This window comes from Kluyveromyces lactis, assembly GCF_000002515.2.
Source record: "Kluyveromyces lactis strain NRRL Y-1140 chromosome C complete sequence".
Lineage (NCBI taxonomy): Eukaryota > Fungi > Ascomycota > Saccharomycetes > Saccharomycetales > Saccharomycetaceae > Kluyveromyces > Kluyveromyces lactis.
The window spans coordinates 1,555,348-1,579,691 of NC_006039.1; the positions used below are offsets into that span (position 1 = coordinate 1,555,348).

Sequence of the window (24,344 nt, forward strand, 5' to 3'; positions counted from 1 at the left end):
TGCCAAAAATGTTGTGCTTTTAATCTTTACCAATAAAAAAAATTACCACGCTCCACATATACCATATTACCACAATCCATCACATCACTCTACCCTTTCTCCATACCGCTAATTCAATCCGGAGGTATGCCCCATTTTTCTCTTCAAATTTTTTCTTACTGATTTTTTCTATCTAACTATTATTGTTACTCTACCCGTTTTATATAATACTAAAGCTCTAATGGGAGGACATTAGTAGTCTTTTTAATGAAGAGGTTTTTCGCATTTTCAAAAGGTTTTTTTATCAGTCTTTATATACCTTTCTCTGACAGTCATCAACATGGACGGTATACTGTCCTGTGATGATGATGATGATGATGATGAAGTATCACGTGACTTCGCATTGTCTTTTTCGATATCGAATAGTTTCATATTAAAGGTCTTGAAGGCATTTAAGGCACTAAAAGCTTTAACCCTTTTTAAAATCAGGATCTATTCCTGATTTTCTACGGCGGATCGAGTACCGATCACCCAGTTCAAAGTACAATGGCAGCATTACCCAAGAGAATTATCAAAGTATGTTGAAAATTTTTGGAAACTTACACGTTCTTTTCTATCTGAGTATTAATTAATAGCGTTATAACTAACCAAGAAAAAAAAAAATATCATTTACACAGGAAACTGAAAGGTTAGTGAGCGATCCGGTCCCCGGAATCACTGCAGAACCACATGAGGATAATTTACGTTATTTCCAAGTGACGATAGAGGGTCCGCAGCAAAGTCCCTATGAAAATGGGGTCTTCCAACTAGAATTGTTCCTACCGGATGATTATCCAATGGAAGCACCAAAGGTAAGGTTTTTGACAAAAATATACCATCCCAATATCGATCGGTTAGGTAGAATATGTCTCGATGTTTTGAAAAATAATTGGTCACCTGCCCTTCAAATCAGAACAGTACTTTTGTCCGTGCAAGCCTTGCTTGCATCTCCGAATCCGAATGATCCGTTAGCTAATGACGTCGCTGAGGAATGGATCAAGCATGAAGATACCGCAATTGCAAAGGCAAAAGAATGGACCAAACTTTACGCCAAACCTACTCAGGATGAGGAACCAGCAAAAGAATAACTCGAATTTGCAAATGATCTTAGCTAAATTCTAACTCACACATACCATATATTTATATACATGAACGTATATATTCACTAAACTAGAGGATTAGCTGGAAACAGAATGTTAAACCCACTGACATATACAATCAAAAGGCTTTTTGTGTGGTGTAACTGCCTTCGTTTTCTTGTGTCAAGTGTTCCTGTTTCTCCATTAATCATCTAGAAACGGCTTTCTCGGAAATACTTGACATTATAGGAAAGGTTTTCAAATTAAAAAGGCTTTTCGAAATTTTGAACAAAACATGTTCTCCATTTCTGAACCACATTGAAGTTTAATTCTTGAGAGTATATTAGTACAGGACACTCAGCTGTAGTCCATTGCTGCTGACATCCGGTACTAATAACTCAGATTTCGATTGTCTTTCAATACTGTACGATTACGCACTTTTAATTTGAGCGGTTTTTTGAGTGCATCTTTCTGTCTCGACTCTCTCTATTTGAGTATATATCAGAACATTATATTTCACAGGTTAATACTGGGTTAGAAAAGGGTGAACAACATCGAAGTTAATACATCTGTAATACGTGCTCTTGCCAGAATCATACCAGTGCAAATTTGTGTCTAGTTGAGTGATTTTTCTTGGCTGGAAAGGAGTATTGTTTCGTGGTTTGTGTGCTTTGAGGAAGTAGAACATCAGGAATGACTGGACCAAAGAAAAAGGGAAAGGACTCTGATCCTTATTCTGGAAGTTTTAAGGATGATAGTTCGCCAGATTCACCATTTAATGATAGGTTTGTGTTTGAACAGGGAAATCAATTTGCTTCGAACTTGGATGGAACCATTGATAATGAAGCAGATGGTTCTAAAACTAAACTGAAAGGTAGACAAGGTTCTATATTGAAGAATGGATCAACGTCATCGCCCTCAAAGATTGGTAAGAAAAAGAACCAGCAGCTAACGTTTGGAGACACTGGGAAAACTTCTGATTTGAAGAATGAGGAATTTGAAGAGATCAGTTTTGAGACCACGGGAGCGGACGACCAAAGATCATATGTAAATACGCCAATCATCAATCAAGGTAACTTTGCAGTTGACGAAGAAGATGAAAGAGAAAAAGATAGACAGTTATCCAGTGCAGAAGATTCCAAGCACGTGAAACGTATGCGTTGGGGTACCAGAAGAGATAAGAAAGGTAAGCCAGCGATGGGCAGAGCTAAGACCCTTCGTTGGACCAAGAAAAATTTTCATAACCCATTCGCTGATGATACGAACCTTGCAGCGGAGGGTCACAGCTCTGATGACGATAATGACGAAAATTACGATAAATCCCATAGACAACGTGAAACAAGAACAATTTACTATAATCTCCCTCTACCGGAAGATATTTTAGACGAAGATGGTAACTCTACCATATACTACCCTCGTAATAAGATCAGAACCACTAAATATACACCGTTGACTTTTTTCCCAAAGAATATCGCATTCCAATTTAAAAATGTCGCTAATGTATATTTTCTTGTCTTGATTATCATGGGTTTCTTCCAAATTTTTGGTGTCGCAAATCCAGGTTTGGCTACTGTGCCATTGATTGTTATTGTGGTGCTCACTTCTTTCAAAGATGCAATTGAAGATTCGCGTAGAACTATATTGGATATGGAAGTGAACAACGCTCCAACACACATTTTGAAAGGTGTCGAAAACGTTAATGTGTCCAACGATAAAGTATCTTTGTGGAGAAAGTTCAAGAAGGCAAATACTAGGGTGCTGTTCCGTTTTATTCATCTCTGCCAGGAACTCTTTACCGAAGAGGGTAAAAAGCAGCGGGCTCAAAGGAAACGTCATGAAATGCATAATAAGATCAGACAAACGCAGACTCCCAGAAATTCGTTGGATTCTGTCGGTTCCTATAGAAACTCTATGGAGTCTGAATTCGGTGGAGATTTGACGGAGCGTGGCAAAGATGATTTATGTCTTCTTGACCCTTCATTGCCTGTCTTACCAGATTGTAAATTTGCCAAAGATTACTGGAAAAGTGTCAGTGTAGGAGATATCGTCAGAGTTCACAATAATGATGAAATTCCTGCTGATATTATTTTACTTTCTTCATCGGACTCTGATGGTGCATGTTACGTTGAGACCAAGAATTTAGATGGTGAAACGAATTTAAAGGTTCGTCAATCTTTAAAATGTTCTCATATGATCAGAAATTCACGTAACATAACTAGAACTAAATTCAAGGTGGAAAGTGAGGGACCACATAGTAACCTATACTCGTATCAAGGTAATTTGAAATGGGTTGATAGAGAAACTGGTCTTGAGAAGAATGAACCTGTTAACATCAATAATCTATTATTACGTGGTTGTACGTTGAGGAATACAAAATGGGCTATGGGTATTGTAGTGTTCACTGGTCCTGATACGAAGATCATGCTGAATGCCGGTGTCACTCCAACTAAGGTTTCTAGAATCTCTAGAGAATTAAATCTATCTGTTTTCATGAATTTTGCCCTACTATTTGTTTTGTGTTTTGCCGCAGGTATTGTAAACGGTGTTTATTATCGAACGGATAACACTTCTAGAAATTACTTTGAATTTGGTAGCATTGCTGGCTCGGCGGCTGCAAATGGTGTAGTTTCGTTCTGGGTTGCGCTTATCTTGTATCAATCGGTTGTTCCTATCTCTTTGTACATTTCTATTGAAATTATAAAGACCGCGCAAGCGCTATTCATTTATGGTGATGTCGCTTTGTATAATGAGCGTTTGGATTATCCATGCACACCAAAATCATGGACTATTTCAGATGATTTGGGTCAAATTGAGTATATATTTTCCGATAAGACTGGTACCTTGACTCAAAACGTCATGGAGTTTAAGAAATGTACGATTAATGGTGTTTCATATGGTAGAGCTTATACAGAAGCTTTGGCTGGTCTTCGTAAAAGACAAGGTATTGATGTTGAAGAAGAGGGTGCCCTAGAAAAGGAAGGAATTGCTCAAGATAAAGAAATTATGTTAGCAAATTTGAAAATCTTAGGAGAGAACTCTCAGTTACGCCCAGAAAATGTGACATTTGTCAGTAAAGAGTTCGTACAAGATACCGCTGGTGCTAATGGAGAAACGCAAAAGAAATGCAATGAAAATTTCATGTTAGCACTAGCACTTTGTCACACTGTTCTTGTGGAAGAAAACAAAGATGATCCAGAAATTATGGATTTCAAGGCTCAATCTCCAGACGAAGCAGCTCTTGTTGGTACTGCAAGAGACATGGGTTTCAGCTTTGTTGGTAGAACCAAAAACGGGGTAATTGTCGATATTCAGGGAGTTCAGAAGGAATACAGATTACTCAATGTGTTGGAATTCAACTCTACTAGAAAGAGAATGTCATGCATTCTAAAAATTCCATCTGAAAATCCAAACGAAGAACCAAGAGCTTTGCTAATCTGTAAAGGTGCAGACTCGATCATCTATTCCAGACTAAGTAAGAACAATGATGAAAAGCTACTAGAAAAGACGGCCTTGCATTTGGAACAATATGCCACAGAAGGTTTAAGAACTCTATGTATTGCCCAAAGAGAATTGTCATGGAAAGAATACCAAGAATGGAACGAAAAACATGAGATTGCAGCTGCTGCCCTTGTTGATCGTGAAGATGAAATGGAAAAGGTCGCTGATGTAATCGAACGTGAGTTAACTTTGCTAGGTGGTACTGCTATTGAAGATCGTTTACAAGATGGTGTACCAGATTCCATTGCCACCTTAGGAGAAGCTGGTATCAAGTTGTGGGTGTTGACCGGTGATAAAGTTGAAACTGCTATCAACATCGGTTTCTCCTGCAATCTATTGAATAATGAGATGGAACTTTTGGTTATCAAAGCGTCTGGTGATGACGTGGACATTTACGGAAGCAAGCCTGCGGAAATTGTTAAAAACTTAATTTTGAAATATTTGCAGGAGAAGTTCCAGATGTCAGGCTCCTATGAGGAACTAGAAGAAGCCAAAAAAGTTCATGAACCACCGACAGGTAACTTTGGTGTTATCATTGATGGTGACGCTTTGAAGTTAGCTTTGCGTAATGACGACGTTAAAAGAGAGTTTTTGTTGCTTTGTAAACGTTGTAAAGCGGTTCTCTGTTGCAGAGTTTCTCCAGCTCAAAAGGCTGCAGTGGTTAAACTAGTGAAAAACACCTTAGATGTCATGACTCTAGCAATTGGTGATGGTTCTAACGATGTTGCAATGATTCAATCTGCTGATATTGGTGTTGGTATTGCCGGTGAAGAAGGTAGACAAGCTGTCATGTCGTCGGATTATGCTATCGGTCAATTCAGATACCTAACAAGATTAGTCTTAGTTCATGGTAGATGGTCTTACAAGAGAATGGCGGAGATGATTCCATTATTTTTCTACAAGAACGTTATCTTCACGCTTTCATTGTTTTGGTATGGTGTTTACAACAACTACGATGGTTCTTATTTGTTCGAATACACATATTTGACTTTATTCAATTTGGCCTTTACTTCATTACCAGTGATCTTCTTAGGTATCTTGGACCAAGATGTTAATGATATTGTTTCGATGGTGGTTCCACAGTTGTATCGTGTTGGTATTTTGAGATCTGAATGGAATCAAACCAAGTTCTGGCTTTACATGTTCGATGCTATGTACCAATCGGTTATATGTTTCTTTTTACCATATTTGTGTTATTACAAGACTGGTATAGTTACTCAGAATGGGTTCGGTCTTGATCATAGATATTGGGTTGGTGTTTTTGTTGCCACTATTGCAGTTGTCTCTTGTAACACATACGTTTTGTTGCATCAATACCGTTGGGATTGGTTCTCTTCTTTGTTCATTGCCTTGTCTTGTTTGTGTATATTTGCATGGACAGGGATTTGGTCAAGTTTCACTTCATCAGGAGAGTTTTACAAGAGTGCCGCACATATCTACGGGCAACCGGTCTTTTGGGCTATCATGTTTGCTGGTATATTGTTCTGTTTGCTACCAAGATTTGCTGCTGATACTTTCTTAAGGACCTACATGCCAAAGGATATCGATATTATCCGTGAATGTTGGAAACGAGGTGATTTCGATCATTATCCAGAAGGGTACGATCCAACCGATCCAGATAGACCAAAGGTGAAGAATGCCTTTGTTTACAATAAAGACATAGAAATGGCTCAATCTTCTACAGACAGTATACAGACAGAAGAGATCCCAATGGATGAATTGTTCAACAGTTCTGCCACGTCACCTCGAAGCTACCCACATAACCGTCATCAAAGGTCATCAGGACGTCCATCTCTAGAGATAACAAGAGCAGAGATGAGAAATTCAAACCAATTAGACAACAGATACTCCGTCGAACGTGCGCGTGTATCCTTGGAGTTGCCGGGTGTCACTAGAGCCGCGACACTATTAAGCAGTCATGACTAAAAGTGATAGAAAAATAAAAAAAAACAGAACTTTCCAATTTCTTCATTTCAACGTAATAGTAGAGACTGTCCTCATAATTGCCAATTGAAATACTTTCAATACTTCTTTGTGACAGTTTGTAATTCCTAAACAAAATTTCCTTTCTGCTACACTTATAATTCATTCATTGCATGAGAAATGTTATATATGTAAAATTAACTAACTAACCAACTTTAAGTAACTTTAAACAAGATAAACTAAATTAGAAACAGTTGTGATATACCATGTATGTGTCGGGGCCCTATCTCATGAGAATCCCACCACTATATTACTTTCTTTTTTTTTTTGTCCGGGATCTATTTTTAACGGAAATATCCCATTCCAGTATTTCTGTTCTCCGGCAGAGATTTTTTTCGGTTTTCCCTGTCTAACCAGCGTAAAAGAACTACTGTCCGGCATGGATAACCATGGATATTTCTTGAATATCTAGGCCGGTTTTATGTAAAACCTGCTTAAGCCAACTACAAACTTTTCATGGTAAAAAGGATATCATATATTTACGCTACTATAATTGAATATTGCCATACCAGTCTCTTAACGAGCACCGACATCTCTTACAACGTCTTTTACCCCCCTCCTCTGATCACCTGCCTTGTCGAGGAAAGCAAACTTCCGCCATTTTTAAATATATCGTGAGAACCATGTTAGTAAATAATGAAATATAAGTGAAAAGAGAGATCTTTAATTTTCCAAAACCATGAAATAAGTGGTGTTAAATATAAACCTGGAGAAAACAGCGTGCTTCTTAGATCTGAGATCTGAAGGAAAAGTCAAGGATTGAATACCCCAGGACGCATTGACCGTGATTACTGAATTGGCGTCAGTATTAGGTATTAGTGTCCCCATATAATTTTTACTGTTTGAGGTGTGTTCGTGTGTTTTTTGTTGCTAAATTTTTTTTCACTTTGCTTAGATACACTGTTTTGGTTTCAAAAAGACTACACTGAACTGATTCCAAACTCACCTTTGGTTTCAATTTTGATATCACAGCAAGCAGCAGTGAGTGTTGGCGTTAGGATTGGTAGATCCTTATTGACCTAAGTTCTAATCTGCTCTTTCTGGTACTGTGGATTTCTGTTTTTTTTCAGATGGCACGATTTCCAGGCTCTTCATCGGGTCACGGTGGTTTCCAAGCCGGCATGAATGGTTCTCCGATGGAAGATTTGACACCACTGGGTTCAGGTATATCGTTTGATTCGGCTTTTGGGCAAGCTTACATGAACAATGGGACGTCATTCGATGTCAAGAGTAAAAAAATGTCAACAGCACATGGTTCGCAAGTCATCATTCAAAGTAATTTGAAACCAACTTTGAACGATCTAAATCCTCCTATGACTTCTTCGCAACTTCAGTACAGTCCTACGATGTCTTTAAAAGGTGGCAAGGGTTCGAATAAGGTGAATATCATGGCTAGTCCAGTTCAGATCAAGTTAAGTGAACCACCGGCTTTACGTGAGACTAAAGCCGTTAAGACATCTAAATCAAAGAAAAATGGTGCTGGAGGATCTGGTTCTAACGGTAAGAATGAAATGGTATTCGTGAATTACTCTGTGCAAGACACTATAGAAACGCAAAAGAAGAAGAAGAAACAATCTAAGAGGGATCGAATGCTGAGAATTTTTACCGGAAATAATAACAGTGGTAATAATGACGGTAGGTCAGCTTCCAGTCCCGGTTCGAGTTCGACAATCATAGCTAGTAAAACTTTGACTGTTCAGTCTGCACCGGCATCTGCCGCCAAGAGAACTTATGGGTCTTTCTTGAAATGCCACAGGTATAACCCAAGCAATGCCGTTGTTGAATCTGAGCAAATGGATGAAATAGTTCCAAGATCTGAACCTATTCCAAATGGACAAAAACCTGCTTTGACAAGATCTGCTAGCTCTAACGTGGCTTTGGTGAGAAACAATGGTAGATGCTCTTTAGCCCAATCAGCTCAGAAATTCGTCAAAAGCGAACAATTGGAAAAGATGGACTTGCTGAAGTTTAATATAGCTAAATCAGCAGGTAATGGAGCTCAAACTGCAAGTGGTCATGCTAACGCGTTACAAAACACAAAGAGTCAGTCGAATATTGAGTTGCGAATGGTTCCAACCCTAAAGTTAGAGCCAAATGGGCCATCAACTTCCTTGTCCAACATTCCAGGAGCCCTAATGCAAATTAAACCAAATGCATCCAGTCATTCGGGAAACTGTGATGAGGATGACGATGGTGACGACGACTTTGATCACCACTACATGGAACCATATCAGGACACTGAACGTATTTCATCGGTTCCATCGTTACACCAATCCGATGTATCATCAGATACACTATCCACATATTTCACTGATGAGAACGATGCTTCTGTGGCATTCAGTAAATTATTCACGAGGAAAAGAACAAACACTGGCGGGTCCATAAGTTCTCTTCTCTCATTGTCGGCGACACAACCTTCTATCCCGGCTTTAGATAGACATCAAAGTAGTACTTCGGTTACTTCCTCTATGCGTTACTCGCCAATACGGTCCGGTTCTCAAAACCGAACAAGATCGAATACTAGAACTTCCAACCATAGGCTTTCCAGAGATTTAACTAGTTTACAAACTTCTATGAAGATTTCTAATACTGACAGTTCTGAACTGCCAGGTATGGAATCGTATTTGGACACTCATAACAAGGGAAATAAGCCAACCCATAGGAAAAAGCAAGAATCGATATCAGATATGGCAAGGTTGCATTCTGCACAAGGAGCAGTTATGAATTACGCTTGTACAAATAGTATCACCTCCATCTCTTCCTCGTCTTCTACTCCTGGAACTGCAGATAGTGCATTGATGCAATTTCCTAAACCGAGATCCGTCAAAGAGAATTCTGAGGATGCAGACATGCTTGAAGATGATGGCCATCTTTACTTCAGACCAACGATTCATGAAGATGAGGAGTATGAGTCTGCCATGAATACAAGTGCGTCAAGCAGCCATATTGGAATATCATCCACATCCACAATTTCTACTAGACAAACAGCCCCTGAGCTGGCGGACGCTAATTCTTACCCCTCATTTATGGAATCTAAGAATCCTCTTGCAGAGCATCAACATCATCTACCCGATATCAATACGAACAGCGAGATGGTTTTGCATACCAAGCAAATGGGTACAGAATATGGTAACGAATCATTCAATAATTACATGGACTTTAACTTCGAAGATTTAGCTCCATCGCAACTATTTAATGATAACGGAAATTTGTTACATCAAGTGTTCAATAGCTCCAATAATGACACATCAACCATTACATCAGGTATGAACGTCTCACCTATTACAGTTACAGGTGGGAATACCTCACAGGATGAGGTCACTACCTTAATGCCTTCCAGTCATCAAATGCATAGTTCGAACTTATCATTTCAGTCACGTATTATGAATGATATTGATCGTCTGGCACACGGATTTAATCTTTCAGATCTGCCAAATGAGTAAAAGACTTGACTGATTCAGTAAAACATATACAACAAAATATGTTACACTGTCAAGCTGGGACAACTTAATGAGTTTCCTGAATAATTTAAGGATATTATTTTATTAACACTAATCATAGTGTCATGAATTATGTCAAAAGAAAAGCATTTTACATTCTTTAATAGTTTTAACCTGCATCGAAATCCGCATCTTCATTTTTTCAATTATTTGCGTGCTCCTCGCTATTTACTGGATGCAGATATGTGAAACAAAGCTTCCATTTATTGCTAGCAATCAACCATACTATTGTAAAAAGGAAAACCAAACAACCCTTCTTTTCATTCTTGCACCCATTAGTATTGATATCTAACTAGTGTTTCAAAAGAACCATTTCGAACGATCCTTTTTAAACCCTCTTAGGGGGTAAAAAAGTCATCTTCTGCTGAGGCTTGCAATCACCTCAATTTGATAATAATTTAAAGCTGGTAGGTAAATAAGATGCTAATTAGTGGTAATTAAATCTTTTATTTATTTATATTCTATATGATATTATTAAGATCAAGGAAGATGTACTATGTCATTAAGGTTTTCAATAAAGGTTTCTTTCGAAATATCTGGATTATCTAGTTGCCAAATAAGGATTCTGTCTAATGTTTCTCCCATCCAAATGCCAGGTTTCCTATCCAGTAATTTCGCTAGTTCTTTACCGTTGATGATATGCTTTAAAGTATAGACATCGTCTAGTTTGCAATCGTGGACATGCTTATAAAATTCGTCATAATGTGGAATTGGCTCATCTCCATGGCGTAAATAATCCAAACATAGATTATAGAAATGAACCATTTGCCAATTCTTACCAAGTTTTCTCAAAGCAAAACCCAACTCCGATCTTTTCATTGATTTTCCATTCTTAACTAAATTATGATAGGAATCCTCAGATTCAACACAAGCGATAACGTTGTCTACTTGAGTATTAGGGAAGTTTAAGCCTTCTTTTGTAATAACGCCAGCTAAAGGTATCGAATTTTTAGGCTTTGCTGGATCTGGGCCCTTTAATCCTTTGAATCCAGATAATACAAGTGATAATATCAAAGGCTCCTGCATGCCCGGGAAAACACTAGCAAATGTTGTGTGTGATTTTAAAAGTTTTGGTATTGTTTCTACTAAACTCTTTAAATGCTGGTCCAGGTTCTCATAAATGGATTCGATTTCAGGAGAACTTTCATTAGTGGTGAAAATAACTCTGGAAAGATGAGCACCTTGAATTAAATCCAATGCGTAAAAGGGATTAGCAGATGTAAGAGTTTTGTGCATTTCGGTATATACACGACCTTTGGAAATCTTATGGTTGAAGGACTGGTGGATACCAGGATCCCTCATTGCTTGATAAGTCTGCGGGTCAATTTGGAAATTGAATCTTGATGCAAATCTAATCAATCTCAGAACACGTAAAGGATCATCTATGAAAGTTTGTCTTGGTGGTAAAGGAGTACGTAATATTCCATCGTTCAAATCCTGAAACCCTTTCTTAGTAAAGTCTTCGATTTTATCCTCCGTTATATTGTAGAACATAGCGTTCAAAGTGGCATCACGTCGCATCGCATCATCGTATGGGGTTCCAAATTCCACTTTCGGGATCCTAGATTCCATTGTGTACTCTTCTGATCTCAAATTAACGAAATCCACTGGAACGTCGAAGAGTTTCGTGGTACAAGTCTCCAAATGTTTAGATTTCGATGGGTTTTTATCAATGGTATGTAAAGAATGCGTTTCTAACCCCCGATCTTGCAGGAAAGCACATAGTTTTTCAGCGAATTGCTCACCCGTCATGTTATTAATTGCAATATCTAGATCATTAGAATCATTTCCCAACAACTTGTCACGGACCCAACCTCCGGTGATTCGGGCTACCAAAGGTTCAGTCTCTGCATTCGCTTTATTATAATGAGAACAGAACTCTTTCACCAGCGTACATATTTCCGATTCAACTTTATTCAACTGTATCTTCGACGCTACCATTTTGAACATGGTCGAGTATAATTGTTGAGATACAATATGCTCTAGAGAGTGGAGTGGTTGCCTTGGACAGAAGATAAGCTGTGATGTGATGTGATTTGATGTGATGAAGTGAGATGAGATGAGATGATGAGTACATGTTGAAATAGGAAAGATTAGGCATATAGACGGTAGGGTAATGCGGGAATACGGTAGTGAGTCCGAACTAGAAACGTCAGCTTCCAAGCCAATTTGCGCTCAGAAACACCTACTTAGGGAGCACCATCGACAACAGCTGTACTGAAGGTATATGTGTCTATATGTGTACGTGTGTACATATAAGTGGTTCTGCTAATATACTACAAATCACGTGATTTGTTCTGTTCTTAAGCAATGAAGGATCCTCATTATCTGTATGTAACTAGCTCCTTTGCAAATCCTCTAACAGAAGTGGGTTGTGCTGGTTTATTCGATTGGCAACCTCAGTATATATATCCGTATATTCATGATGGTGTCATTCTGTCACCATGATATTGCGTTCCATTTGTAACATTCAAAATCACGTGATAACATCTCAGCCTTTCCTTCGAAAGTGACCCGATGTTTTTTACACAAATCAGGTTGTGGAAACAGAATGAAAAGTAGAAACAGATAAGAAACAAAATAGAAATGTTGGGTTTTCACAGAGATAATCACGTACCAATTTTAACGACTTCTCCGGACAAATTCTCGTTAATCGGACAAAACTTGGTATCAAATCGGCCACGGCTTGAAATAAGATGTGTCAAGACTGAGTATATACAATGAAACATAGATCTGAAAGCCAACTAGACGCGCTATCAGGCTCAACAGTCAGATTATAAGATCTGTTTAATTGCTGCTAACCAGATAACTGCTCCAAAATACCACCCAAAGTGGAAGCAAGACACAATTGTGGACGATAAAGATCATACTGGCTGACAAGTATTCCATATATGACGTGTTAGATTGTTCAAGATAGAGCAAGTCTACATTTTAGCATAAGCAAGAATCGGAATTCAATGGTTGTGAAGCATTTTCAAGAACATTTGGAGCATCAGCAACGTCGTCTTTATCTTAAATCTATCACCTTTGATCAGAAAAGAATACCAATTTAATTCATGCTGAATTAAGAACAGGATAATGATAGTAAACAATTTGTCAGATTTTGGCCTTTTGTGTGGTTCAAGACCAGTAGAGACGCATTCCACCTCAATGTAATACTTTTTGGGTTGAAATCGACACATAGTTATATCGTTAAGAGGAGATATTGACGTTTATTGCAAGACAGAACTAATATAGAGAAAGTGCACACGAAAGGTACGACTTTAAGAGTCATCACATCATGGAGCGAAAAGATAGATACTTCGTATATATATATATATATATGTATGTATGTATGTATGTATGTATGTTGAAACCTCTTCTCTCAGCGTTCATAGTAAGCTATTGGGAAGAACAGCCACACATATCACGTGTACATGTGATAATTAACGTGACCGCACCCTTTAAAAATCTGGTGAACCCCGTGCACCACATATTACCGTTTCTTTTCGTCAAATTTTTCGACAGTTTTTTCTATTTTTTGGGGGTTTAAAGATCGAATATAGCTTTTATAGTTTTTTGCCAGTTAAAGGAAGATGCGACTGGCGAACAGAAAAGTGCATATATGAGTCCACATTTGGTGTCTTTCGGTGTGTTTAAAGGTTACTATTGAAACTCCAGAAACTGAAGTGAGCAGCAAGCCAATTTTCCAAAGGATTTAGTCGGTGCTTCCAGAAAGAAATCATTTTGTTTACAAAAAGAAAGAATTTTTTTTTAAGGTCATCTTATCTAGGATTAAGGTAAAAACCCTTTTTTTTTTTGGTACAGGTTCAAATAACTATACTGTTTTTTCAGTTCCATTTCCCAGTCGATTTTTTCATTTAGAGTGATACGGGAAAATCAGTTTGTATAGCAGTGTTGGCGTCATGTCATATGAACCGGATCATTATGAAGGTTCTGTACCTGTTTTCAAACCGGATTATGAGACGTTTCGAGATTTTTACAAGTTTATGTGTGAAGTCAATAAATATGGGATGAAGTCAGGTATTATTAAGATTGTACCCCCGGAGCAGTGGGTAGATAAGGTTGCGTTCCCACCGTCTGCAGAGACCTTGCAGAAAATTAAGATCAAGACTCCTATTCAGCAGCATATCAGTGGATCTAAAGGTGTTTTCGTTGTACAAAACGTGGAAAAACCTAAATCTTACAACGTAATACAGTGGAAGCATCTTTCGCACGATTATAAGCTACCTGAGGGTAGACACTCAGCTAAGAATGAGGATTCTTCTGGGATAGAGCCGCACCAGCAGAGTAACAAAGTAAGGTCAAAATGTCTTGATTCGTTTACGTTGGACGATTTCGAAAAATTTAGAGAAAATTTTAACTGTGATCATTTGGAACAGTTTGACGACGAACAACGTGTTGAGTTTTTGGAGAGCTACTATTGGAAGACTCTTAATTTCACGGAGCCCATGTACGGTGCTGATAGTCTCGGATCTTTGTTTGAAGATTCGGTGAAAGAATGGAATATTTCGTCATTGCCCAGTATATTGGAATATCTTGATGAAAAAGTTCCTGGTGTAAACGAATCTTACCTTTATGCTGGTTTGTGGAAAGCATCATTTGCATGGCATTTAGAAGATCAAGATCTTTACTCCATTAACTATATACATTTTGGGGCTCCAAAACAATGGTATTCGATTCCCCAAGAGGATTCAGAAAAATTCTATAATTTCATGAAGGAACAGTTCCCTGAAGAATCGAAGAATTGTTCGGAGTTTTTAAGGCATAAGATGTTTTTGGTAAGTCCGAAATTGCTTCAAAGTAACGGTATTAGATGTAACCATATCGTTCATCGTCAGCAAGAATTTATTGTTACCTACCCATTCGGATATCACGCTGGGTTCAACTATGGTTATAACTTGGCAGAATCAGTTAACTTCGCATTGCCATCGTGGTTGGACATTGGTGCTAAGGCTAAGAAATGTCTGTGTATCGACGATGCAGTCGGTATCAATGTGCAAAAACTAAGATCAAATTATATGCATTCGCCAAACGGAGGGGCACAAAAGGAAACTGGGAAAGAGGTTCAAAACGATAAGTCGATATCATCATCAAAAACGTTAGAAGAAGTTTTAGAAGAACGTCCGCCTCTAAAAAAATTTAAGATGGGTGATTCTGATAGGTCATTCGATTCGGTAAAATCAACTCCAGAGTTTTTATTAAAGACGAATTCAGATTTATTAGACGAAAAGGCAAACCTGGATAATCTTAACAATAATAATAATAGCTCGATAAGATCTACTACACCAAACAGTCAAAAGACTGGACTTTATGGTTTTGGAATTAAAAAGGAAGGTGCTTTTAACAGTAATACTTCTATATCAAGAGTATCATCCCCACTGCTGTCAAGGATGATGGATTTGTCTCACATCGTAGAGCCAACGTTAGAGGATCCAACGTTGAAGTTCAAAAAGAAACAATCACAGTTCATGCCCTTATCTATGGCTCAACAGCAGGCTATTTTCCCACCTCCAGCACAAAATCCTCTACCAGCACCTTCAGGTCAAATGTCCCCTTCAGAAAATGCCTTTTTCTCGCCATCACACGATCATGAAGACAACATGATTGCTCTATCACTTGCATTAATGGCTAATTCTTCTCCAGCATTCAATCAGCTTCCTCCCCTTAATATTTCAAATCCAAGACCGTATTCCCCAATATTACAAGATTCAATTCTTTCACCAAGGCCTTCATATAACTCTAATGTTTTATCTTATGGACAAGCTGGTAATACAAAATCTCCTTTAGGGGGTTTTAGTTCAAGCACGCAGCTTCCTTTCATCAAAAGAATACAATCACCTAACAGAGTGACTCTCAATATATCAAGGGAATCATCTCGATCTCCAGTATCTCTGAGTGGTATGTACGGGAATCCTAACGCAATGATGGTACCGATCCCACATCCTTATCAATCTAGTCAAACCAGTACGTTGAACCAGGTTTCTACTGCAGAAAGATCTCCGGCTGTAACACCACCAACTTCACCAAGTAAAAACAAGCCAGCAAGGAAGAAAGCACCAAAACAACCAAAAGCAAAAATTGATCCTGAATCTCCAACGTCTGCATTAGCACAATCAAAAATAAACGATGAAGAAATAATGTTTCTGGACGATGGTTCAAAGGTTTATGTTTGTCAAGAGTGTGCAAGACAGTTTTCCTCTGGTCATCATTTGACAAGACATAAAAAATCGGTCCATTCAGGTGAGAAGCCTCATTCTTGTCCAAAGTGTGGTAAAAAGTTCAAGAGAAGAGATCATGTCCTACAGCACTTGAATAAAAAGATTCCATGTGTTCCAGATCAAGACACTGCCCCTAAGGTTGGTAGTTAACGGAAAAAATAAAGATCTCGGAAATTAGATGTATTATTAATATTTTTATGAACATTCCCTTACCGATTAAAAGCATTGATAGAAGCAAACAGGTCCTATTTTATTTAATTAATATGACTATTCGGAAATCTTCATATTTAAAAAAAAATGAAACAGAAGAATTACTATTTCTGATTTTTCTTTTCATCGTTATCGTTTATTTCAAACCCTCACAAAGTTCCCATCTTTATATTTGTTATCAGTTCTTTAAATTTTACTTTTGGTGTTATTCATTATTTCTTGTAATTAAAAAGTATACAGTTTTATCACTTTACTTATTTATACCGTCAATCCGTCTATTACAGAAATGAAGCTTTTTAGGACATTGCTTTTAATGTTGTTATCATAAACTCTGACACCTTCACCGGTACCTCCCTTCGAATTTGTAAGTCCATCACCATACACTAACCGCACTACGTCACTTTGTAGCCCTAGGGGTACAGGGTTTATGCTCTGGTGTAAATTCTTCCGTTCTTTGATCAGTTTGGAAGTATGCTCCAAGTTTTCTGCTGCAATAGACGCATTATCAACGACTGACCTAGGAATTCCACACATTGACGCTACATGCATACCAAAGGAGCCATCACTTTTCCCATCTACAAGTTTGTACAAGAAAGTAACGTTCCTTGATTCCTCATCTACCAAAATGGCCATTTTTAGAGGTTGTACGTTAGGGTGATTAGTAAAGCTTGATCCCAACGCTGCATAATGTGTAGCGAAAAAGCCTAGACTTTGGATATGCGTCGCAACATGGTGTAAAACAGCTTCTGCGATGGCAAAACCGTCGCTAGAAGAACCACCTCTCCCTAGTTCGTCGACGACCAGCAAAGATCTATTAGTGACTAGATCAAGAATTTTCTTTGTTTCACTCAATTCGACAAAGAAGGTCGATTTTCCTTGCATTATATTATCACTAGCTCCTAAACGCGTCATTATTCTATCCACAGGTGTAAATTCTGCTTCCTCACATGGAATGTAGCATCCAAGCTGGGCTAATATTACCGCTACGCATGTCATTCTAAGAACGGTAGATTTACCTGCCGCATTGGCACCCGTCAACAATCCAAGTTGTGGAGCATCCTTACCTAATACAACGTCATTTGGAATAAACTCTTTTGCTGAACTTGATCCCATGTTGAAGCAAGGATGTCTGAGTTCCTTGAATCTTATATACCCGTTTAGCTTTTCGTTTGTTTCTGGGTGTAGTCCTTCCACTAGTTTTGGTCTACAAGCAGGGAAGCCCAAAGATTCAGATGTCCTTGCCAACGATATGATACAATCAATGTTTGAAATCGCTTGGATTGTTGGGAGCCACACAGCGTTGTAATGGTTTGTAAACTTCTTATAAAGTCTGTTCTTCAAATCATCTTCTAAAACTTTGTGCATTTCACGAGCTTCCGCCATTTGTCTAGCCAAGCGCTGGACATCTGCGGAGTAATAGCGCTTAAATGATTTATTAGCCGCCATCTGAGTCCACTCATGAGGAACATTTCTTGTGGCTGCCATGGGTACTTCTATCGTATAGATTTCTTTCCCTGAATCTTTAAATTGTATGTTAGAGCTTTTCAAAAGTTTCTTGTATTGAGTCAAACATTCCTGAAGTTGATCTTCAATACCTTGAATTCTATCCATTGACTCATCAAACTCCGGTTCTACCCCTCTGTTAGGGACAATTACACCATCTTTAACGGCCAAATTCCTGTCGAACGCGTTACTCCAGGCTTCCAAAACTGTGGTGAGAGACGAAGGGATTTCTGTAAGATAGCTCTTCAATGAACCTTTTAGGTCTGCAAAGATTGAAAGCTTTTCCACAAGAGCTAGAATATCCTCGAAGCCACATAGTACTTTGTTGAAGTATTGGATCTTTAATGAACATGAGTGTACTCTTGATAACATTCTCTCTAGATCAGGTAATTTGAGCAATTCATTTTCAAGCAGGTCTCTTAAATTCATGTCGCTGAGAAGTAAATCCACAGAATCGAGTCTCGAGTTTATATCCTCAATTTTGAGAAGCGGATGCATCACCCATTTCCTTAATTTTCTTTTCCCCATTGGAGTGATTGCTCTGTTGATCAATTTGAACAAGGAGCCTCTATCTGTTCCATCATATGTGTTGGCAAATATTTCCAAGTTTTGTAAAGTGATTCCATCTAGCGCTAGACAAGTTTGTGACCTCACAGGATTGTATTCTTCTACTTGTCCCATAGTAACCAAAGAAGTATCTAGCTTTAGCCATTGTAAATAAGAAAGAAGGCCACCGAATGCATGGAATCCAACCTTCTTCCCTGTCTCATAGTAGGATTTGAGTACAGTAGGCCATCTGTCCATCGATTTAAAGTACTCATGTGTTATAAGCTCATCGAACGTTTTTTCGAAATCATAAAACTCTTTACTTGTGCGTTGATTGATGATAGCCTCTGGTTGAGCGTTAAATTTGATAATCTTTTGAGCTAATGAGCAAACATTAGATTTTTCCATGATGACTTCAGTAGGTTTAAATTGTGACATTATTGTATCTAGCTGAGAGCATTCCTCATCGTCTTCAAACTCAAGCAAATCGATGTGTCCTGTTGCTGTATCTATTGCAGCGAAACCAAAATATTTGCCGGTTTTGGGTAGAGCTAAGATTTCTTCATCGTAATAAGTAATTGGTTCTTCTCTCACAGCGACACAGTACGTTGCAAGATCTGATTTCAACATTTCGGAATCTGTTAAAGTACCTGACGTTAGAACACATTGTAGTTCTCTTTCCACAATCCCCTTAGACCCCTCTCTCATTTCTTTGGCCAACATCGATTCCTTTTGATCGACTTTTGCGACTTTATAACCATATTGAATGAATTGAGAGGCCCAGTAATCAAAGGACATTTCTGGAACCCCGGCAAGTTGCATATTTGCTCTTCCACCACCAGCAATTTTCAAATCGAACAAATGATGACCCAAATGTGCGTCCTTTTCATAAAGTTCGAAGAATTTTCCCTTCTTAAAGAATAGGATGCAGTCCCACATCTTTGATTTGATTTCCCAGTACTGTTTTTCGAATGGAGTAAACTTAGACCACGCATCTCCAGGAATATATAACGTTCTTGGATCATAGTCAGGATCGGATTTATCACGACCCTCTGCGTCTCTTTCATGAACCAACCATTGGTAACGTTCCCCGTTGGTCTTGTTAAATTTTGTATGTTTCCCCTGAGATTTTGGAGTGGCCGGTAAAGATCTGTTAGGATTATAAGCCAAGGGTTTACGGGCTGGCGTAGATACCACAGCTTTTTTCGTACTTTTCTTCGATGCCAGAGCGAGAAGATCCTCGTCGTCGTCGTCGTCGTCGGAGCCATTAGAAAGTTGAGGGTTTAAAGAAGTATCTTCAACACCTTCGTCGTTATCTTCTTCCTCTTCGTCGTCGTCTCCATCATCTTTATATTCATCCTCGCTATCATCGTCCTCGATCTTACTTCTATTTCTGCTTCTCTTGGACATAGAGATATCTCCGTCGTCATCGTCATTATCGTCATCACTTTCCCTCAGGCTTACATTTTTCCTCTTTCTTCCCCTTAATGAGGTAACAGTTTCCACAGTTTTTGTTGCCTCGGGTTTGCTTGGTTCGGTCTTGGTTGCAGGTTCTTTCTCCACTACCTCTGGTTGATGTTTGAATTGTAGAGGCCCTTTCGAAGTCGTATCCTTCTTTTTAGCATCAGTTTCTGATTTCTCCTTCAATGGCGATGTATCATTTGATTCCGATTCAACCGGTTTCTCTCGTTTCTTGAAAAAAGAAGATATCGTAGCCTGTTTGTACTTCTTCTTGCCGGATGATCCAGGCATAGTAGTGACCTTTTTCAACGACTTTGGCGTCTCGACTGTCATGGATAAAGAAGCTTATTTCCCCCCCCTTTGAATATGAAAACAACCTTATACTAGATAGAAAAGGCAGGTTTTTTTCAGATCCTCTTTAGCTGCGCTTATTGATTCCAAAATATTAGTAAACTATAGTTACTGTAGAGCGTGCAGTGGTGCTGGTATGACCTTTTAACCTGGTGAGATGTTCATGAAGATGAGTTAGATGTAAATCCTTATGATCGTTGTTTTAATATCAAAAAACTCAAAACGCGAAAACGCGAAACTGGTGTTTTGGGGAGAGTTTTCGGGCCCATTTCTGGGGACCGGAAACTGGGGATGCGATTAAAAGACAGTACAGACAGCACTCTCAACCGCAGAGACCTCATATATAGCCATAACGCCCACAAAGGGTTTATAGATGATCTACTGGCCCTTCACAAGCTCTAAATCGCTGATACATGAGGAATTGACCGATATTTAGCCGTATCTTGTCTTTAACCCACTTTGTTACCCGGCCTTTTGCCCTTTTTCCGTAATCATTTGACCACTTAATCATTGAACTATCCAATCAAGTCACTTAACGATGAGTAACATCACTTCTGTTCAGTCTCTGTATACTTAACTTGTCCATTTGACGAGTCTCCGACAGCTAGCTAGACTGTTATAATACCAATTGTCCCCGCCATGTCAGTTCTCAGACCATTAAGATTGTTACTACTGGGTGCACCCGGTTCTGGTAAAGGTACTCAGACCTCGAAACTGTTGAAAGAATTCGGATCCATCAAGGCTATCTCATCTGGAGATTTGCTACGTAAACAGATTGAACATGGCACACCGTTAGGTTTAAGTGCCTCCTCGTATATTGAGAAAGGCCAGTTGTTACCCGATGATTTGATCACCGGAGTTGTGTGTGACGAATTGAAGTCACGTGGCTGGTTAAATCCAAATGCTACTTGGTTACTAGATGGGTTCCCACGTACCGTGGGTCAAGCTGAAGTGTTAGACAAGTCATTGTTGGAACACGATGCCTCATTAAACCTTGTCGTGGAGCTAGACGTGCCTCATGAAGTGATCTTGGAGAGAATCGAAAACCGTTACGTTCACGTTCCAAGTGGAAGAGTTTATAATTTGCAATATAACCCTCCCAAAGTCGACGGAAAGGACGATATCACCGGTGAACCTTTGACCAAGAGACCCGACGATACTGCAGAGGTGTTTGGCAAGAGGCTAGAACAGTACAACAAGACAGTGACCCCATTGAAGGAACATTACTTGAAGCAAGGTATTCTGTCAACCATTTCCGGTAACACTAGTGACATTATATACCCGAAACTAGTATCGCTAATCCTACAAAAATTCGCAAACTAATACTCTCGCTCTTAACCACGATAAACATGTAAATAGAAACAAGGCACGACCAGGAGCCAGTGCCATTCAATTAGTTAAAAATGGTTTACCTTCCCATATCTTACTTAATCATACATACTTACAGACTACTATGCTCAACATGAAAAAAAAATCTTTTAAAGAATCACTAAAGCTTCTAAAGCGTTGAATATAAGGTTTGAAGAGAGTTGATAGTGTAGATTCTTCTTGATTTGTGTCTTGAACCCAACAGCGGGTATCTCGAATACAGGTTCTAGCAGTATAATGAAGTTTTACATCGATGATTTGCCCGTTCTGTTCCCATATCCTAAGATATATCCTGAACAATATCAGTATATGTGTGATATAAAGAAAACCTTGGATGCTGGTGGGAATAGCATATTAGAGATGCCGTCTGGGACCGGTAAGACTGTTTCGTTACTTTCTTTGACAGTGGCGTATCAAATGCATTATCCTGAGCATAGGAAGATTATTTATTGTTCTCGTACCATGTCTGAAATCGAAAAGGCGTTAGTGGAATTAGAATCTTTGATGGATTATCGATCTAAAGAGCTTGGCTTTGTGGAAGATTTCCGTGGGTTGGGGCTCACCAGTAGAAAGAACTTGTGTCTTCACCCCAGGGTTAGTAAGGAAAGGAAAGGTAACGTTGTGGATGAGAAATGTCGACGGATGACAAATGGGCAAGCGAGGAAGAAAAAGGAAGAGAATCCGGATGCTAACGTAGAGTTATGTGATTACCATGAAAATATGTATAATTACGATGTGGCAGATTATTTGCCTCCAGGTGTGTTTTCATTTGAAAGATTGATTCGGTTTTGTGAGGAGAAACGGATGTGTCCTTATTTCACTGTACGTCGTATGATTTCGATGTGTAATATTATCATTTACTCTTACCATTATCTATTGGATCCCAAGATTGCAGAGCGTGTGTCGAAAGAGGTCAGTAAAGATGCTATTGTGATTTTCGACGAGGCCCATAATATAGATAATGTTTGCATTGAATCTCTTTCCCTAGATTTGACCAAGGATCTATTAAAGAAGGCCACTAAAGGTGCTAATGCCCTGGATCGGAAAGTCGAAGAGATGAAGAAAGTGGATTCACAGAAATTACAAGATGAATATGAAAAGTTGGTTCACGGGTTAAGAGCATCGGATATCTTGGAACCCGAAGAAGAGCCGTTGGTGGAAACACCAGTTTTGTCAAATGATATATTGAAGGAGGCAATTCCTGGGAATATAAGAAGAGCTACACATTTCATTTCATTTTTGAAAAGATTTATCGAATATTTGAAGACTAGAATGAAGGTTTTACATGTCATATCGGAGACACCAAACTCTTTCCTCCTTCATCTCAAACAATTGACATTTATAGAAAGGAAACCTTTACGATTTTGTTCAGAAAGATTGTCGTTATTGGTTAGGACCCTTGAAGTCGAGGAAGTGGAAGAATTTAACGCTTTGAAAGACATTGCAACTTTTGCTACTTTGATTTCTACTTATGAGGATGGGTTCCTCTTGATTATAGAACCGTATGAAATCGAAAATGCGGCAGTGCCCAATCCAATCGTTAGATTTACTTGTCTTGACGCATCGATTGCAATTAAACCTATCTTCGAACGATTCTCATCGGTTATTATCACTTCGGGTACCATATCCCCGTTGGATATGTACCCTAAGATGTTAAATTTCGAAACTGTATTACAACAATCTTATTCGATGACTTTAGCGAAAAAATCATTCTTGCCAATGATTTTAACAAAGGGTTCTGATCAAGTGGCAATATCATCTAGATTCGAAATTAGAAATGATCCTTCCATTGTTCGTAACTATGGTTCGATGTTGGTTGAATTTGCCAAAATCACACCCGATGGTTTGGTCGTTTTTTTCCCATCTTATTTATACATGGAATCCATTATTTCAATGTGGCAAACTATGGGTATTCTAGATGAGGTTTGGAAATACAAATTGATCTTAGTGGAAACTCCCGATGCACAAGAAACTGCTTTAGCATTGGAAACATACCGTAAGGCCTGTTCTAACGGACGAGGAGCCATTCTTTTGTCAGTTGCGCGTGGTAAAGTGTCTGAGGGTATCGATTTTGACCATCAGTACGGAAGAACTGTACTCATGATCGGCATTCCGTTCCAGTATACAGAATCTCGTATTCTTAAGGCAAGACTAGAGTTCTTACGTGAGAATTACCAGATCCGAGAGAATGACTTTTTATCTTTTGATGCAATGAGACATGCAGCTCAATGCTTAGGTAGAGTTTTACGTGGTAAAGATGACTACGGTGTAATGGTGTTGGCAGACCGTAGATTTGCAAGGAAGAAAAGTCAACTACCAAAATGGATTGCACAAGGTTTATCTGATGCCGACATGAACTTGTCCACGGATATGGCTATCGCCAATACTAAGCAATTTTTGCGAACCATGGCACAACCAACTGATCCAAAAGATCAAGAAGGTGTATCTGTGTGGAGTCATGCACAGTTACTGGCGCACCAAGAAAGTGTTAAGAAAAAGCAACATAACGGGTTTGTTGATTCGGATGTGACAGAAGTCAAGGATAATGACGGGGACATTGAAATGAAGGATTAGATAAAGGGATTCTACTCTGCTTATAGAAAGAA

At 38.7% G+C, this 24,344-nt stretch overlaps 8 protein-coding genes across 8 annotated transcripts; 6 read left to right on the forward strand and 2 right to left on the reverse strand.

Moving 5' to 3' along the window:
• Window positions 1–525: 525 nt before the first annotated feature.
• On the forward strand, window positions 526–1,106 carry UBC13 (E2 ubiquitin-conjugating protein UBC13; the record flags this gene model as incomplete). Its single annotated transcript, XM_452987.1, has 2 exons — window positions 526–555; window positions 657–1,106. The coding sequence occupies 2 exons, from the start codon at window positions 526–528 to the stop codon at window positions 1,104–1,106; spliced, it is 480 nt and encodes a 159-aa protein (XP_452987.1).
• Window positions 1,107–1,790: 684 nt separating this feature from the next.
• Window positions 1,791–6,521, forward strand: DNF1 (aminophospholipid-translocating P4-type ATPase DNF1; the record flags this gene model as incomplete). Its single annotated transcript, XM_452988.1, has 1 exon — window positions 1,791–6,521. One exon carries the CDS (start codon window positions 1,791–1,793, stop codon window positions 6,519–6,521), a length of 4,731 nt encoding a protein of 1,576 aa, XP_452988.1.
• A 1,127-nt stretch (window positions 6,522–7,648) lies between these two features.
• BCK2 (Bck2p) lies at window positions 7,649–10,021 on the forward strand (the record flags this gene model as incomplete). Its single annotated transcript, XM_452989.1, has 1 exon — window positions 7,649–10,021. One exon carries the CDS (start codon window positions 7,649–7,651, stop codon window positions 10,019–10,021), a length of 2,373 nt encoding a protein of 790 aa, XP_452989.1.
• A 537-nt stretch (window positions 10,022–10,558) lies between these two features.
• On the reverse strand, window positions 10,559–12,028 carry CCA1 (tRNA adenylyltransferase; the record flags this gene model as incomplete). The annotated part of the gene is made up of 1 exon (XM_452990.1): window positions 10,559–12,028. One exon carries the CDS (start codon window positions 12,026–12,028, stop codon window positions 10,559–10,561), a length of 1,470 nt encoding a protein of 489 aa, XP_452990.1.
• Window positions 12,029–13,983: 1,955 nt separating this feature from the next.
• Window positions 13,984–16,449, forward strand: KLLA0_C17710g (uncharacterized protein; the record flags this gene model as incomplete). The annotated part of the gene is made up of 1 exon (XM_452991.1): window positions 13,984–16,449. One exon carries the CDS (start codon window positions 13,984–13,986, stop codon window positions 16,447–16,449), a length of 2,466 nt encoding a protein of 821 aa, XP_452991.1.
• A 318-nt stretch (window positions 16,450–16,767) lies between these two features.
• On the reverse strand, window positions 16,768–20,352 carry MSH6 (mismatch repair ATPase MSH6; the record flags this gene model as incomplete). Its single annotated transcript, XM_452992.1, has 1 exon — window positions 16,768–20,352. The coding sequence occupies one exon, from the start codon at window positions 20,350–20,352 to the stop codon at window positions 16,768–16,770; it is 3,585 nt and encodes a 1,194-aa protein (XP_452992.1).
• A 657-nt stretch (window positions 20,353–21,009) lies between these two features.
• ADK2 (adenylate kinase ADK2) lies at window positions 21,010–21,693 on the forward strand (the record flags this gene model as incomplete). Its single annotated transcript, XM_452993.1, has 1 exon — window positions 21,010–21,693. One exon carries the CDS (start codon window positions 21,010–21,012, stop codon window positions 21,691–21,693), a length of 684 nt encoding a protein of 227 aa, XP_452993.1.
• A 282-nt stretch (window positions 21,694–21,975) lies between these two features.
• RAD3 (TFIIH/NER complex ATP-dependent 5'-3' DNA helicase subunit RAD3) lies at window positions 21,976–24,312 on the forward strand (the record flags this gene model as incomplete). Its single annotated transcript, XM_452994.1, has 1 exon — window positions 21,976–24,312. One exon carries the CDS (start codon window positions 21,976–21,978, stop codon window positions 24,310–24,312), a length of 2,337 nt encoding a protein of 778 aa, XP_452994.1.
• Window positions 24,313–24,344: the final 32 nt, after the last annotated feature.